The sequence below is a fragment of the Gorilla gorilla genome, chromosome X (genome assembly GCF_029281585.2).
Source record: "Gorilla gorilla gorilla isolate KB3781 chromosome X, NHGRI_mGorGor1-v2.1_pri, whole genome shotgun sequence".
NCBI lineage: Eukaryota > Metazoa > Chordata > Mammalia > Primates > Hominidae > Gorilla > Gorilla gorilla.
Window position 1 is genome coordinate 165001886 of NC_073247.2, and position 16436 is coordinate 165018321.

The 16436-nt window shown below is 45.6% G+C and overlaps 1 protein-coding gene across 1 annotated transcript; it reads right to left on the reverse strand.

The window, feature by feature from the left end:
- Positions 1 to 797: 797 nt before the first annotated feature.
- On the reverse strand, positions 798 to 5333 carry PNMA6F (PNMA family member 6F). Its single transcript, XM_031005727.2, has 2 exons — positions 4735 to 5333; positions 798 to 3946 (listed from the first exon to the last, which is right to left on the reverse strand). Exon 2 carries the CDS (start codon positions 3873 to 3875, stop codon positions 2055 to 2057), a length of 1821 nt encoding a protein of 606 aa, XP_030861587.2. The 5' UTR covers positions 3876 to 3946; positions 4735 to 5333; the 3' UTR covers positions 798 to 2054.
- Positions 5334 to 16436: the final 11103 nt, after the last annotated feature.

Sequence of the window (16436 nt, forward strand, 5' to 3'; positions counted from 1 at the left end):
CCCAGCCCCAGAGACCTGCCGCCCCCTGCCCCTCCCCGACAGCCCTGCAAAACTACCCCTCCTATGCCTGCACTCGCCTGTGTATGCCTAGTGTCTCCCAGGGCCCCTGCCACCCTGCAGACCTGCTGACTGCAGCTCTGCTCAAGCAGACAGGTCGCCTAGATCCAGGATTCCTCAGCCCAGGTGGGCAGCCACCCATTCCCAGCATTGGTTCTGAGGCTGCTTTGGGGGACCCTGGCTATCATCTGAGCCATAGGGATGGCCGGAGGCTCTGTGCTCCAGAACAGCCGGAGGAAGTGTGTGGACACAGACTGAGTGAGCCCCGGGAGACCCTCGCCACGTCCAAGTCAATGATCCCGTCCCCTCCCCACACATGTGCAGGGAGGGGTCTATCACTTGTCCCAGTTCTGTCGCCCACAGACTCTGGGTTGGTTAAATGGCTGAACGAGGACTACCCTCCATTTGTGGCGAGCTCCCTGGCCTGTTGGGAGAGACAGCCAGTCCCAGGAGGGCTCAGGAGGGCGGGTTCCAGGATCCTCAGGCCCCCACCAAGAACTGCCCCTCTGGCCACAGTGCTCAAGGAGGATTGCTGCCCTGGGGATTCAATCAGCCACTGCCCATGAAAACCAACATCCTGTCGCCAGGCTCCATGCAGCCCAAAGAACCCCACAGGCCTTCAGGGACCCTGCCCTGTACACACCCCAGTGTCAGCCTGGCCACTGTGGCCCTCACCCCACCCAACCCCATCCCCAGCAAACCTCATCCCCAGTCTCCCAGAGCAGAGGCAAGGCCGGCTGGAACACTGAATGAAGTTTATTGAAGAGAAACATGTACTGAAACCATTGAAGAGAAGGGAATCACAACACAGAGAGAAACTGCAAACGGCCACCACAGGACACAGGTCCCACACAGGTCCCGGGCCCCCTCCTCCTGGGGTTCCTGGCAAGACGCCTTGTCTACCCCGCCTCCTGCTGCCGACCCTGCTGCCACCTCCCTCCTTCCTGAGGGCCCCAGGGTCCGCCCTTTTGCCAGGATGGTGGACTCTGGCAGTGTCCACTGGCTTCAGGGAGCCCCCTCCCAAGCCCATCCGCTGGGGCAGGGCCCTGCCCTGTAGCCCTCACAAGACACTGAAAACACAGCAGGGAACACCCCCCCAAGTCAAGGAAACTGAGTCACAAGTAACAACAGGAATAGAACGCCAAAGCACAAAGCTCCCCGGGGAGCCTCAGGCAGGGCAGCTCTGCTCTGTCCCAGGTCCGGTTCTTCCTCACACAGTCATGGTCACCATCATGGTCACGGGCACCATCGTGGTCATGCTCACCATAGCAGTCACAGGATGAGCGTCCATCGTGCCCTGGTGCCTCCTTCCACCATCTCCCAGGACTGTGCTGGGGGCCTCTGGGGAGGAGCTGCTCAGAGAAGAACACACACACCTCCACGAGAATAAGCAGCCCCTGGCCTAGATCTACACCAGGAAAGCAGAGGTGGTGCTCACGACAAGGGACAGATAGCAGCTAGCAGAGCCTGGGCTAGCAGGAAGCTCACAGCATGTGCCCCAGGCCCAGAGGCAGCCGCACCGATGGGCGCACAGCATACAACTTTGTGTAGGAACAATGGCTAGCGGTGGGTGAGTGGGCGTCTGCTGTTCGGACGCGTGGGTCACTATGGGGCCTACAGAGGTGAGGGTGGGCTTCCAGGAATGGGGGGCAGTCTGCCCCAGGGATGGCAAGTGGGGGCCACCTCTTGGGAGATGCAGGCAGCTGTCACCCTTGAGAGGTCCTCTTTCCCCCATCTCTCCCAACACAGGACAAGGGGTGGGGGGCAGACATCTTCAGACTGGCCGCTCAGGGCTCCCTCCAGGCCAGCTCCCCATTTGGTATCAAACGTGGTCATCTGGGTCACTGGGAAGGGCTGGTGGTGGTGGCCAGGGCCCATTAGGGGAGGTGGGAGGCACAGCTCCCAACATGGGGTGAGGGACCGGCCCTGGCCTGACCTCTGTCTGCCTCCAGGGTGCTGCTGCCTGAGAGGAGAGGAGCCCTCAGGGCCCTCAGAGCCTATTTGCCCGGGGGGGACTTGGGCTTGCCCGCCTCCCCAGCCCCATCCTCATCCTCATTTTCTGACTCCTCTAAGATGGGCTTGAGCCCCTCCTGGGGAGGCTCCTCAGCCTCCTGGCCTCCAACCTGGACAAGGCCCTCTGGCTCCCAGCTGGGACCTCCTGGGGCCATGTCGACTGCACTGCCCATCCTGGCTGGGAGGCCCCCAGGGGCGTCGGGGGACCTTGCCTGACCTAGGCCTTCAAGGCCTGCAGGGGCATTTTCATCTTCCCCAGTGGCAGGGGCAACCCTGGCGGCCTCTTTGGTGGCGGAAGCAGCCTCATCAGCATCTTCTGCTCCGGGATCAGCCTCGCTGGCATCCCCCTGGGCTGGGGAGGCCTGGGCAGCAGCTGGGTCTTCACTCTCCACTGGGGCCGCTGCCCAGGCCACACCCTGCTGGCTCCTTGCTAGGGAGGCTGCCCACGCCTCCATGTCCCGGATGAGCCGCAGCAGCCTCAGGAAGCCAGGTGGCCTCCTCTCCAGCTGCATCCTCCTCAGGGTATCCTGGAGTGCCTCGTTGGGGCGGGCCCGAGACAGCACCTGCCGCAGTCGCAGGTGGTTGGCCATGGCTGGGTGGACGGCCCCCTTCTCCACGGCCTTCTGCAGCAGGCCTTCCAGGCGCACCACGAAGGCAAACAGCCCCTCCTGGGGCCCCTGCGTGCAGGTCAGGAACTTCATCCGCGAGGTCATCCATGTATCCCGGCTCCTAAACACCTGCCCCAGCGCCGTCAGGCAGTCCTGCGCAGAGAAGTCTGGATCTTCCTCCAGGAGGCCGCTCACGATATCCAGGGCCAGGCCATCCAAGCTGTCCAGCAGCCGCCTCCTTCTCTCCCTTTCCGACGCGTGGCACCACAGCTGCAGCATATCCTTGGCGTCCTCCAACCAGCTCTCAAAGGACTCTTCCACGCAGCCTGGCTGCTCCCTCCCGGAAAAGGGTCTCAGTTCCCGGTAGGCCATAGTTTTCACCAGAGGCCGCAGGGTCTGGCGCCATGACTGGGTCCAGGCCTCCACCACACCTGCACCTACTGCCTCACCTGCAGCTCCTGCCTCATCTTCACCTCCTTCCTCACCTGCGCCTCCTACCTCACCTGCACCTCCTTCCTCACCTGTACCTCCTTCCTCACCTGCACCTCCTGCCTCACCTGCACCTCCTGCCTCACCTGCACCTCCTGCCTCACCTGCACCTCCTGCCTCACCTGCACCTCCTGCCTCACCTGCTGCTCCTGCCTCACCTGCTGCTCCTGCCTCACCTACGCCTCCTGCCTCACCTGCGCCTCCTGCCTCACCTGTGCCTCCTGCCTCACCTACACCTCCTGCCTCACCTACACCTCCTGCCTCATCTTCACCTGCAGATCTTTCCTCATTCACACCTCCTGCCTCACCTACAGATCCTGCCTCACCTGCAGCTCCTGCCTTACCTGCACCTCTGGCCACTGCTTGCCCCTGGGGCTGTGCAGGGAAACTGGGTATATCCTGAAACTCAGCATCAAGGGCCTGGGGCAGGGAGATCACTTTCCAGGGTCCCCCTTTGCCTGCTATTTGGCGGGGAATCAAGCTTTGGTTTAAACCCTCAGCAAATTCCACCAAGGCTGCCCTGGCCCCGAGCTCCTTTCTGAAGACCTTGATGAGCACTCGGTACCTGCCCAGGGGCGACAGGGCAGCCCACACGGCCTCCTGGAACTCATGTTCCTCGCAGTCATCAGGGATATCCAGGATGAGCAGGGAGCGCTCTGCGTTCACACCCATCCTCCTGCACCAGTCCCGAAGCATCGCCAGAGCCATCGCAGAGGACTTGAGGGAGGGAGCCTGATCAGACAGGAATGTGTGCTGACTGTTGCAGTCTCTGACGCAGCCTGTGAGTGCAAAGGGGAGAGAGGGACGTTGCTGCCAATCAACCCACCCCCACTACAGGCCTTTGCCCTCCCCTCCCAAGCACTGCAGCAGCCAGGGATCCACTCCCTCCCACTGCTGCAGCCCATGCACCCCCAAAGCACTCCCCCAGTTGGTGACACTTAATCCCTTGGCACACACCCACCACCTCTATTGGGAGATCCCCTTTTGCCTGAGCTGATGTCCCCTTATCACACCACAACAAGTGCACCTCCCCCTCCCACCATCATCTGTAACATTGCAGCCAGCAGTCCTCCCCTATCCAAGCCCCTGCAACAGGTAGCTCTTCCCCCACCCAGAATCCCTGAGGCCAGTAGTCTTCCCCTACACAGATCTTCGCAGCCTGGAGTCCTTCCTTACCCAAACTGCGGAAGGGAAGCAGAGAGACCTCCCCCGTCTCTTTTCCAGCGCCAAACCAGGAGCCCCCTCCCTCTTTTGATCTTCCTCTTTTGATCTTCCGTGTAACCTGGCACCCCCCTCCGCGCCCCCCACACCTGCAGCCAGAAGTCCCCTTCCTCCCCCGAAAGCCAGAGCCCCCCTCTCTCCCACCGTCCCTTGCACCTCTGCAACGGCAGCCCACCCTACCCCACCCCCGCCCCACCAGACTCCTGCAGCCAGGAGCCCCCTCCTCCTCTCTCTGCGGGCCCTGGGCCGGACCGGGACCCCCTCTCGCGCCCACTGCGGAGGCAGCGATCTGGCACCTGCCCAGGGCGCCCGCGGTCACTCTGGGATCCCGCCGGCGCCTGCTCACTTTCTCCGACTCTGCGGACGCTGCGACCACCCGCGGAAAAACGCCGCCTTCAAGCTGTGGAGCCCACTCTGGAGGCCGCCTAGAGGCCCTGGAGCAGGAGGGTGGAAGATCGCGCCTCAGTCACGCGGCCGCGCTGCGCAGCGCAGGGGTCTCCAAAGCCCGCTGTGCTAAGACTACAGGGCTTCCCGCTTCTCCCAGAAGCCCCAGGTAGATGAGGAAGAAAAATTTCGTAGTCTCTGTGGAAGACAAGTGGCTAGACAGGAGGAGACATCTGTGTTGCCCTGGCAACGGGACCTGCATGGTAAGGGCTTAATGTTCCAAGGCTTGGAGCCTCTGGGAGCAACAGGCCCACCGATTGGCCCTCCACCATCAAAATGACCTCCATCAGTAGTTGTGGCAAATTGCTGGGATGGGATGGACTAGAAGTCACGAGGAGGAGATCCTAAGACCAGGTCCCCAGGGTATTCACAGCCTGCCCTGCTCAGGCCTGGAATCCCTACAACATAGATTGATTGCTGGCTGTGTTCCTCATACCAGCTTTTTACCGGCTGGAGGCCGGCCTTCAACCGCCTGGGCAGCCATTGCCTAGGAAAGCGTGTGGGCTTTCAATCAGACAGATGCAGCCTCACCTAACAGCTGGGTGGCCTATATCTGTCAGTGAACATGTATGCCCATCATCTGGAAATGGGCAATAAAACACTTGCCTTTTTATATATTGCTGGATATGGATTTCTAATAAATAGTTTTCCTATACTGTTCTTGAGGGATATTTTTCTGTAATTTTCTGGTTTTATATCATCTTTTTATCAGGATTTAGGTTTGTACTGGCCCCATAAACTGAGTTAAGAATTGTTCCCTGCTCCTCTATTTTCTGAAACTGTTGTGTAAAATTGGCAATTTTTGTTCCTTAAATATTTGCTGGAGTTCACCCATGAAATCATCTGGGCATGGATTTTTGTTTTATTTTTAGAAAAGTTTTTTGTTAATAAATATATTTATGAAGTATAGGGCTATGTGTTTTTTCTATTCAGTCCATTGGAAGTTTTGGTAAATTGCTTTGTTTCCAATGCATGTGTCAATTTTATCTAAGTTGTCAAAATTATTGTCATAAAGTTAATATTCCCTCACTATTCTTTTAATGCCTATATAACCTCTAATGATATCCCTCTTTCATGGCTGATATTAATGATTATTTTCTTTTTTCTTGATTAGCCTTCCTAAGGGCTACACATTTGGTTGCTCTTTTAAAATATGTGTGATTTACTTACTTTTAGTTTGTTTTCTATTTTGTTGATTTCTGCTCTTGTATCTCTATTATCTCCTTCCTTCTACTTATTCGAGATTTACTTTGCTATTCCTTTTCTAGCTTCTTTAGGTGGAATGTTTTGTATATTTACTGATTTATATTGAATATTAAATATATTTTATATATTTACTGATTTCTTGTCTAGTGGTTATATCAGTTGCTGAGGCAGAGATGATGAAATCTCCAACTATAATTGTGGAAATGCCTAGTTGTTCCTTTATACTGTCAATTTTTGTTTCATATATTTTGAGGCTCTGTTATTGGGTGCAAACATGTTTATGAGTTCTATGTGCTTCTGATTAATTGAACCTTATATAATTATCACCTTTATCTCAGGTGATACTCTTTGGAACTCCACTTTGTCGGCTATTAACATAGACATTCCCACTTTCTTATGCTTGCCCCTTGCATGGTATATAATTTACAACCTCTTACTATCAACCCATCTGAGTCTGTATATTAAAATTGCATTTCTTGGAGACAGCAAAAGTCTTGCTCTTTTATTCATTCTGACAATCTCTGCCTTTTAATTGGAGTGTTTAGCCCATTTACATTGAATGTTATGTTTGATATGTTTGGATTTAGGTCTATCCTTTTACTATTTGCTCCATCTGATTTTTGTTCCCATGTTCCCCATTTCCTGCCTGGATTAATCAAATATTTTTTATAATTCACTTTTAATGTATCCGTTATCTTCTTAGCTATATCTCTTTGCATTTTTGTAGTGCTCACTCTAGAGATTACAATATATATATTTAACTTTTCACTGTCAACTTAAAGTTAATATTGTACATAAATGTAAGAAACTTTCCGTCATATAGATTCACTTCCATTCCACCTCATCCTTTATGAGTTGCCAAACCCTAGTATATATTATTAAACTGTTTACTTTAAAGTCATATTATTATAAAGAAATTAAGAGCAAATAACTATTCATTAATATTTACCCACACATGTACCATTTCCTGTGTTCTTCATTTCTACCCAAAGATCAAAGATTTCCTCTAGTTTAATTTTGTTTCAGGTTGAAAGACTTCCTTTAGTATTTCTTTTAGTGCAGTTCTGTTGATGAATTTTCTTAGCTTTCCTATATCTCAAAAGATATTTACTTCACCTTCATTCTTGAATTTGTTCTATTTCCCTAGATATAGAGTTCTGTATTGGAAGGTTTTTTTTTTTTTCTTTCACTGTTTTAGAGATGTTGCTCCACTGTCTCCAGCCTTCCATTGTTTCTGATGAGAATTAAGTTCTTAATATACTCCCATATGTAGAGTCATTTTACTCTGACTACTTTCAAGATTTTCCTTGCCCTTCTTTGTTTTCAGTAGCTTGACTACAATGTGCCTAGATGTTGCTTTCCTTTGTAATTATCCTCTTTGTGGTTCACCAAGTTTCATTAAATTTGTAAATAATGGATTTCCTAAGAAAAATGATACTAGAGGAATTTTTCAGCCATTATTTCTTCAGATAGCTTTCCTTCCCCGTTTTCTCTATCCCATCCTGGCACTCAAAATACACATTTGACCTTTATATATTGTCCCACAGACCACTGAAGTTCCATTCGTTTCTGTTGTTGTTCCTCTTGGTTTATCCGAATAGATCATTTCTATTGATCTAGCTTCAAGTTCATGACTCTTCTGTCATCTGCAATCTGTTATTAAGACAATCCATTGAATTTTTCACTTTATGTTTTTCAGTTCCGGAATTACAGTTGGTTTGTTTCTCTTTTTTAAATTTTTATTTTAGGCTTAGGGGTACATGTGAAGGTTTGTTGCATAGATAAACACATGTCATATGGGTTTATTGTACATATTATTACATTACCCAGGTATTAAGCTCGTACCCAATAGTTATCTTTTCTGTTCCCCTCCCTTCACCCACCCTCCATCCTCAAGTAGACCCCAGCATCTGTTGTTTCCTCCTTTGTGTTCATAAGTTCTTATCATTTAGCTCCCACTTATAAGCGAGAACATGCAGTATTTGGTTTTCTGTTCCTGTGTCAGTTTGCTAAGGATGATAGCCTCCAGCTTCATCCATGTTCCTGCAAAAGACATGCTCTTGTTCTTTTTATGGCTGCATAATATTCTGTCATGTATATGTACCATATATTATTTATCCAGTCTGTCATTGATAGGCATTTAGGTTGATTCTGTATCTTTGCTATTGTGAATAGTGCTGCAGCAAACATTCACGTGCATGTGTCTTTAGGGAAGAATGCTTTATATTCCTCTGGGTATATACCCAGTAATGAGATTGCTAGGTTGAATGGTAGTTCTGCTTTTACCTCTTTGAGGAATCTCCATACTGTTTTCCACAATGGTTGAACTAATTTACACTCTCACCAACAGTGTATAAGGGTTCCCTTTTCTCCACAACCTCGCCAGCATCTGCTATTTTTTGACTTTTTAATAATAGCCATTCTGACTGATGTGAGATGGCATTTCGTTGCGGTTTTCATTTCCATTTCTCTAATGATCAGTGATATTGGGCTTTTTTTCATATGCTTTTTGGCCACATGTATGTCTTCTTTTGAGAAGTGTCTGTTCATGTCTTTTGCCCACTTTTTAATGGGGTTGTTTTTCTCTTGTAAGTTTATTTAATTTCCCTACAGATTCTGGATATTAGACCTTTGTCAGTTGCATAGTTTGCAAATATTTTCTCCCATTCTGTAGGTTATCTGTTTACTCTGTTGATAGTTTCTTTTGCTGTGCAGAAGCTCTTAAGTTTAATTAGATCCCACTTGTCAATTTTTGTTTTTGTTTAGATTCATTTTGGTTTCTTTGTCATGAAATCTTTGTCTGTTTCTATGTCCAGGATGGTAATTGCCTAAGTTGTCTTCCAGGGTTTTTATAGTATGGGGTTTTAGATTTAAGTCTTTAATTCATATTGAGTTGATTTTTGCACACAGTGTAAGCAAGGGGTCCAGCTTCAATCTTCTGCATATGGCTAGCCAGTTATCTTAGCACCATTTACTGAATAGGGAGTCTTTTCCCCATTGTTTGTTTTTGTCAGCTTTGTCAAAGATCAGATGATCGTAGGTGTGCAGACTTATTTCTGGGCTCTCTATTCTGTTCCATTGGTCTATGTGCCTGTTTTTGTACTAGTACCATGCTGTTTTAGTCACTGTAGACTTGTAGTATAGTTTGAAGTCAGGTAATGTGATCCATCCAGCTTTGTTCTTTTTGCTTAGGATTGTCTTAGCCATTCATACTCTATTTTGGTTCCATATAAATTTTAAAATAATTTCTAGTTCTGTGAAGAATGTCATTGATAGTTTGATAGGAATAGCGTTGAATCTATAAATTGCTTTGGGCAGTATAGCCATTTTAATGATATTGATTCTTCCTATACATGAGCATGGAATGTTTTTCCATTTGTTTTTGTCTTCTCTAATTTATTTGACCAGTGTTTTGTAATTCTCATTGTAGAGCTCTTTCACCTTCCTGGTTAGCTGTATTCCTAGGTATTTTATATTTTTGTGGCAACTGTGAATGGGATTGCCTTTCTGATTTGGCTCTCAGTTTGGTTGTTGTTGGTGTATAGGAATGCTTCTGATTTTTGTGCATTGATTTTGTATCCTGCAACTTTGCTGAATTTTTTTATCAGCTGAAGGAGCTTTGGGGCCAAGACCATGGGGTTTTCTAGATATAGAATCATGCTGTCCGCAGATAGAGATACGGTGACTTTCTCTCTTCCTATTTGGATGCCCTTTATTTCTTTCTATTGCCTGATTGCTCTGACTAGGACTTCCAATACTACGTTGAATACAAGTCGTGAAAAAATGTATGCTTGTCTTGTGCTGGTTTTCAAGGGAGGAATGCTTCCAGCTTTTGCCCATTCAGTATAATGTTGGCTGTGGTTCTTATTATTTTGAGTTATGTTCCTTCAATATCTAGTTTATTGAGAGTTTTTAACATGAAGTGATGTCGAATTTTATCAAAAGTCTTTTCTGCATTTATTGAGATAACCATGTGGTTTTTGTCTTTAGTTCTGTTTATGTGATGAATCACATTTATTGGTTTTCATATGTTGAGCCAAACTTGCATCCTAGGGATGAAGCCTACTTGATCATGGTGGATTAGATTTTTGATGTGCTGCTGGATTTGGTTTGCAAGTATTCTGTTGAGGATTTTTGCATTGATGTTCATCAAGGATACTGGCCTGATGTTTTCTTTTTTTGTTGTGTCTCTGCCAGATTTTGGTATCAAGATTATGCTGGCCTCATAGAATGAGTTGGGGAGAAGCCCTTCATCCTTAATTTTTTGGAATAATTTCTGTAGGAATGGTAACAGATTGTCTTTGTACATCTGGTACAATTTGTCTGTGAATCTAGCAAGTCCTAGGCCTTTTTTGGTTGGCAGGCTATTTATTAGTGATTCAATTTCAGAGCTTGTTATTGATCTGTTCAGGGAATCAGTTTCTTCCTGGCTCAGTTTTGGGTGGATGTATGGGTCCAGAAATTTATCCATCTCTTCCAGGTTTTCTAATTTGTGTGCATAGAGGTCTTTGGAGTAGTTTCTGATGGTTGTTCTTAGTTTTGTGGGGTCAGTAGTAACATTCCCTTAATCATTTCTAATTGTGTTTATTTGGATCTTCTCTCTTCTTCTTAATTCATCTAGCTGGTGGCCTATTTTATTAATTTTTTCAAAAAACCAACTCCTGGAATTTCAAGCCAGTGGGTTTTATCTTGTGAGGTGCTGTGGAAGTGGGGGCTACAGGCTGTTGCTGCTCAGCCCCCTAGATTCAGCCTCTTTCCTAGGGGTATGTACAGGAGTCTAACCTTCCATTTGCCGAAGCTGCAACTACTTTTGCCGGAAAGCCCAAGTATCTAAGGTTCCAGGTTCTCCACACATGCCTGAGCAGCTGCTCTGCCAAGAGCTGTGGCTCTGTCTGTCAGACTGAAAACTGAAAGGCCCTGGTGGAGTGGGTTCACAAGGAGATCTGCTGACCCGAGGGTTGCAAAGATCTGTGGGAGAAGCGTGGTTTCCTAGAGTTGCTCATTCACTAACCACTTTCCTGGGTAGGGGAGGATCCCCTGGCTCCATATTGCTCCCAGGTGGGCCATTGTTCTATCTTGCTTTTCTTCGTTCTCTGTGGGTCAAGTTGTTTCCTTGATTAATCCCAATGCAAGTACCTGGATGTTTCAGTTGAAGGTGGTGTATTTACTCACCCCTTCTGTTCCTCTCTGTGAGAGCCACACATACTACCTGCTTCTAGTCAGCCATCTTGGCCACTCCCCCAATTGGTTCTTTTCAATAGTTTCTTTTTCTCTACTAAAATTTCCTATTTAAAACTTCATTGTTATTCTCTTGGGCCATGTTTGTATATATTTTACATTTTTACACTTTTACCTTTTACATATTACACATAACATTTACATTTCTACACCACACAATTGGTTTTGTGTAAATCATAATAAACACATCAGCCAAAGTGATAAGTAGGTTGGTATATATAATTCATTCATTAATTTATTCATAGATCCACCCATTCAACAAGCATTTACAGTGCACCTACTGTGTCAGGCATTATTCTAAGTCCTAGAAATTTAGAGACAAATTAGAAACAGTCTCTGTTCTTAAGGAGCTGCCAGAATGGTAAGAAGAGGCAGGCATGTAAACAAATTTAGTAATACAATTTACTGGGTGTAGTGATAGGGTATGTACAGAGTACAGGGGGATACCAAGTGGGCAGGTCATACCTGGAAAGGGTCAGGAAAGTCCTCACAGGGAAGGTACACCTTGCATTAGGATAGAGGAGGAAAGATAGAGGTACATATCAAAAACGTAGCAAACAATCATCAAATGGCTTGAAGAACATCAGGGAGAGGTGTCCAGTGAGCAGGTGGACATTGAGATTTAGAAAGCAGAAGTTGGTCCCAGAGAGCCAAACCTGATGGTATTTAGCCTTAAGGTGGTTGTGTGAAGCTGGGTGTATTAGTCTGTTTTCATGCTGCTGATAAAGACATACCCAAGATGAGGTAATTTATAAAGAAAAGGAGGTTTGATGGACTCACAGTTCCACATGGCCGGGAGGCCTCACAATCATGGCAGGGGGTGAAAGGCACATCTTACATGGCAGCAGGTAAGAAAGAAAATGAGAATCAAGCAAAAGGGGAAGTCCTTTATAAAAACATCAGATCTCATGGGACTTATTCACTACCATGAGAACAGTATGGGGAAAACTGCCTCCATGATTTAATTATCTCCCTCCAGGTCCCTCCTACAACACGTGAGAATTATGGAGCTACAATTCAAGATAAGATTTGGGTGGGGACACAGCCAAACCATATCACTGGGTGAGGGGCTGATATCCCCAGATGGCACCACAGGTAGCCTAAGAGGATGTGGGTGAAATAGAGTTGTTGGTCAGTGAAGGAGACCAGAAAAGAATTTGTTGGAACTGAGGGCCAGAAGCCAAGCCTGAGACATTCAGAGCAAGTTTTACCTTTATACTTTATACTTTAAGGACGCAGGCTGTGGACTCAGGCCAGCCATGTGGCATTGAACAAACTACTTAAACTCTGTTTGGCTCAATTTCCATAACCATGAAACAGAAGTAATAATAGGACCTGCCTCAGGACTATTGTAAGAATTAGATGAGATAATATTTATAAAACAATGTCTGACACATAGCAAACAATCATCAAATAATAGCCTTTGTTATCAATTTATTGTTTTAATGGATATGAAAAACTAGAGAATTAATTTTAACCCCTCAATCACTAGACTGTAACAGAGATGCATTCATTTATTTGAGAAATATTTATGAAGCATCTACTATGTGCCAGGCATGTTTTTTGGTACTATCAGGGAGAAATCAATATCTATGGTCTTAAGACCTTAACCTGGTGTTAAGATCTCAAAGGATCTATGAATCAGATGGGGGAAAATGCATCCTTATTTTTACTAAAATAACTAAACTTTAGTGTTTCCTTCAATTATGAATGTAGGCAACAAACCACAACAGTATCGGCAATACATGTGACTTTGTCACCAACAGAAATAAATATTTTCATATCACATTACAGTTATTGCCAATAGCTAGACACATTTGCTGGAAATAACATTTCATCAATTTATGGCATTGGTAAAGAACCTTTAAGTACTGCTGTTTTACTTGTTAATGAAGAAGCACATATATCAATATAAAAATCATTATGAGCATGCTTTGTGTTCTTGACTATGGTCAGCCCAGAGTGAGTTTCCTTTGGATGCTTTTTTCCTTGAGTATCAGAACAATTCTTGTTTCTTTTAGCAATCTAGCATTATATCCTGGACACTGTCCATAATGAATTCTAGTAGATTTGGCTTCTTGGTTTCTGTTATATTTCTCCAAAGATGGGTCTTTGTTATTGTTGTTGTGGTGGTGGTGGTGGTGGCGGTGGTGGTTTGTTGTCTTAGTAGACAACTAAACTAGCTAAACTCACATGAAGTCTCCTCTGTATTGGGTACCACCTGCAATCTCCAGACTCCGTTTCCATGGTATTGGGCATCAGCTGAAACCTCTGCTCAGTTCTTTTCTTGGACTCAGCCCTGTGCATGCATGGCTCCAGGGTCAACCAGAGATTTGGGCAGAGTGTACAGGCCAAACATGGAGCTCGTCAACACGGTGCTTCTCTACTCCCAGGTATTGCCCCTCCTGCTTTCCCTCTGCCATGGCCACCCTGAAATCTGCTCTCTGGGTCTCTGAGTTTTAGCCACCCAGCACAGCATCCTCTGTGGCCCACACTCACATGCAGACAAGCAGGAAACTCACCTTTGCAGAGAGGAACAAGATTACAAATCTCACCGCAGTGCTCAGCAGTTCAGGCTCCCCTGTGGCTCCCACCAATGACTGGGCAGACATTGCAAGACTCGGGATGCTGCCAAGAGAACCATGGCTACCAGTGCTTCTCAGGGAATGGGTGGCACGACGCCTGCCACCAGCAGCCCAGCCTGAGTGAAATCTGTGGGGACCCTGCTTCTCCCCACCTCGGGCCTCAGACTCAGTGGGTAGTAGGTTCATATGATTGGTGGAGCCTGAGTTAGGTGCCCATGCTGTAGCTACAAGAGAAGCTGGGAGAGTGAATACTAACCATCTTTGAGATCTAGAGTGGGAGGCAAACTCTACTTCATGGGATAGGGCAATGCCCCAAACAAAGAATGGTTAATATAAAAATGATTGTCATTGTCTACTTTATATGGTATTAAATGGACAGAAGAAAGAAGAGAAACACAGATTAAGAAACAAATAAAACACACAGATTACCAATATCAGGAATCAGGGTGGTGTTATCACTGCAGATAATAATAGAACATTGTGTACAATTTTATATTAATAAATTTGGCTACTTACATGAAATGGGCAAATTTCTTGAAAGATACAAATAGCAAAGCTCAGTCAAAAAGAAATAGATACAGGCATACCTCCGAGATAGTATACCTTCTGTTCCAGACCAGGGCAATAAAGCATATATCACAATAAGCCAGTTACCCAAATTTTTTGGTTTCCCAGTGCATACAAAAGCTATAGCCTATTAAGTGTACAATAGTATTATGTCTGAAAAAAATGTACTCATCTTAATTTTAAAATATTTTATTGCTAAAAATGCTAATGATCATCTCAGAGTTTGGTGTGTGGTGAGGGCCTTCTTACCATGTCCTCATATGGTGGAAGGCAGATGCAAAACAGCAAGCTAACCAGATGCTGCATGAAGCCTCTTTTATAAGGGCCTTAATTCCATTCCGAGGGAGTAGCCCTCTGGTCTAATCACCTTTTAATAGATCTGGGTCTCTCCCTCTTCTTCCTTCTGTCCATTTAATACTATATAAAGTAGACAATGACAATGCCTCACCTCTTAATAATATCACATTGGCAACACCTGAATTTTGGAAGGGATACATTCAAACCACAACATCCAGTCTCAGGCATTTTTTCATGGCAGTGCAAATGGACTAAGACAATTTCCAAATAATTTTGTTGAGTGAAAGGAACCAAACACAAAAGAAGACTTATTATAACATTTTATTATATAAAATTCTAGAAAATACCCTATAGTGACAGAAAGCAGATCATTGATTGCCTGGGGACAGGAGAGGAGAAGAGAAAGGGATAGTCATGGGCATGAGGAAACTTTGAAGGTGATGGAAATCCTTATTGCCTTGATTGCGGTGATGGTTTCATACGTGTGTGTGTGTGTGTGTGTGTGTGTGTGTGTGAAAGCTTATCAAGTTGTTTAGCTGAAACATGACAAATTCACAGTTTATTGTCTGTCAAATATATCTCAGTGTAAACAGACAACCTACAGAATGGGAGAAAATCACCTGACAAAGGTCTAATATCCAGAATATAACCCCATCGAAAAATGGGCAAAAGACGTGAACAGACACTTCTCAAAAGAAGACATACAAGTGGCCAAAAAACATATGAAAAAAATGCTCTCATCACTAATCATCAGAGAAATGCAAATCAAAACCACAATGGGACACTATCTCACTCCAGTGAGAATGGCCATTATTTAAAAGTCAAAAAATAAGAGATGCTGGAGAGACTGTGGAGAAAAGGGGATACTTACACACTGCTGATGGGAATGTAAATTATTTCAGCCACTGTGGAAAGCAGTTTGGAGATTTCTCAAACAACTTATAACAGAGCTACCATTTGACCCAGCAATCCCAGTACTAGGTATATACTCAAAGGAAAATAAATCATTCTACCACCAAGACACATGCACCTGTATGGTCATCACAGCACTATTCACAATAGCAAAGACGTGGAATCAACCTAGGTGATCATCAGTGGTGGATTGGATAAAGAAAATGTGGTAGGCATTCACCACAGAATGCTATGCAGCCATAAAAAAAGAATGAAATCATGTCCTTTGCAGCAACATGGATGCAGCTAGAGGCTGTTATTCTAAGTGAATTAATGCAGGAACATAAAACCAAATGCCACACATTCTCATTTATAAGTGGGAGCTAAACATCGGGTACTCGTGGGCATAAAGATGGGAACAACAGACAATGGGAACTACAAGAGGGGTCAGGGAGGGAGGGGTCAAGGGTTTAAAAACTAACTATTGGGTACTATGTTCAGTACTTGGATGACAGGGTCATTCGTACCCCAAACCTCAACATCACACACTATACCCAGGCAACAAACCTGCACATGTACCCCCTAAATCTAAAATGAAAGTTGAAAACATAAAATTTCTCAGGAACTACATGTGTGTGTGTATATATATATATATACATACACACATACACATATATACACACACATTGCACATAATGGGCTAGCTTTCTCTTTTGTCTCTCTCTATATATATACACACACATATATATACATATATATATATACTGCACATAACATTGGGCAAACTATTTGAACAGACACTTTACAAAGAAAGATATAG

Excerpts from the sequence above, each read along its gene's own strand:
- PNMA6F (XM_031005727.2), bottom strand. The coding sequence starts at position 3,875 with ATGGCTCTGGCGATGCTTCGGGACTGGTGCAGGAGGATGGGTGTGAAC.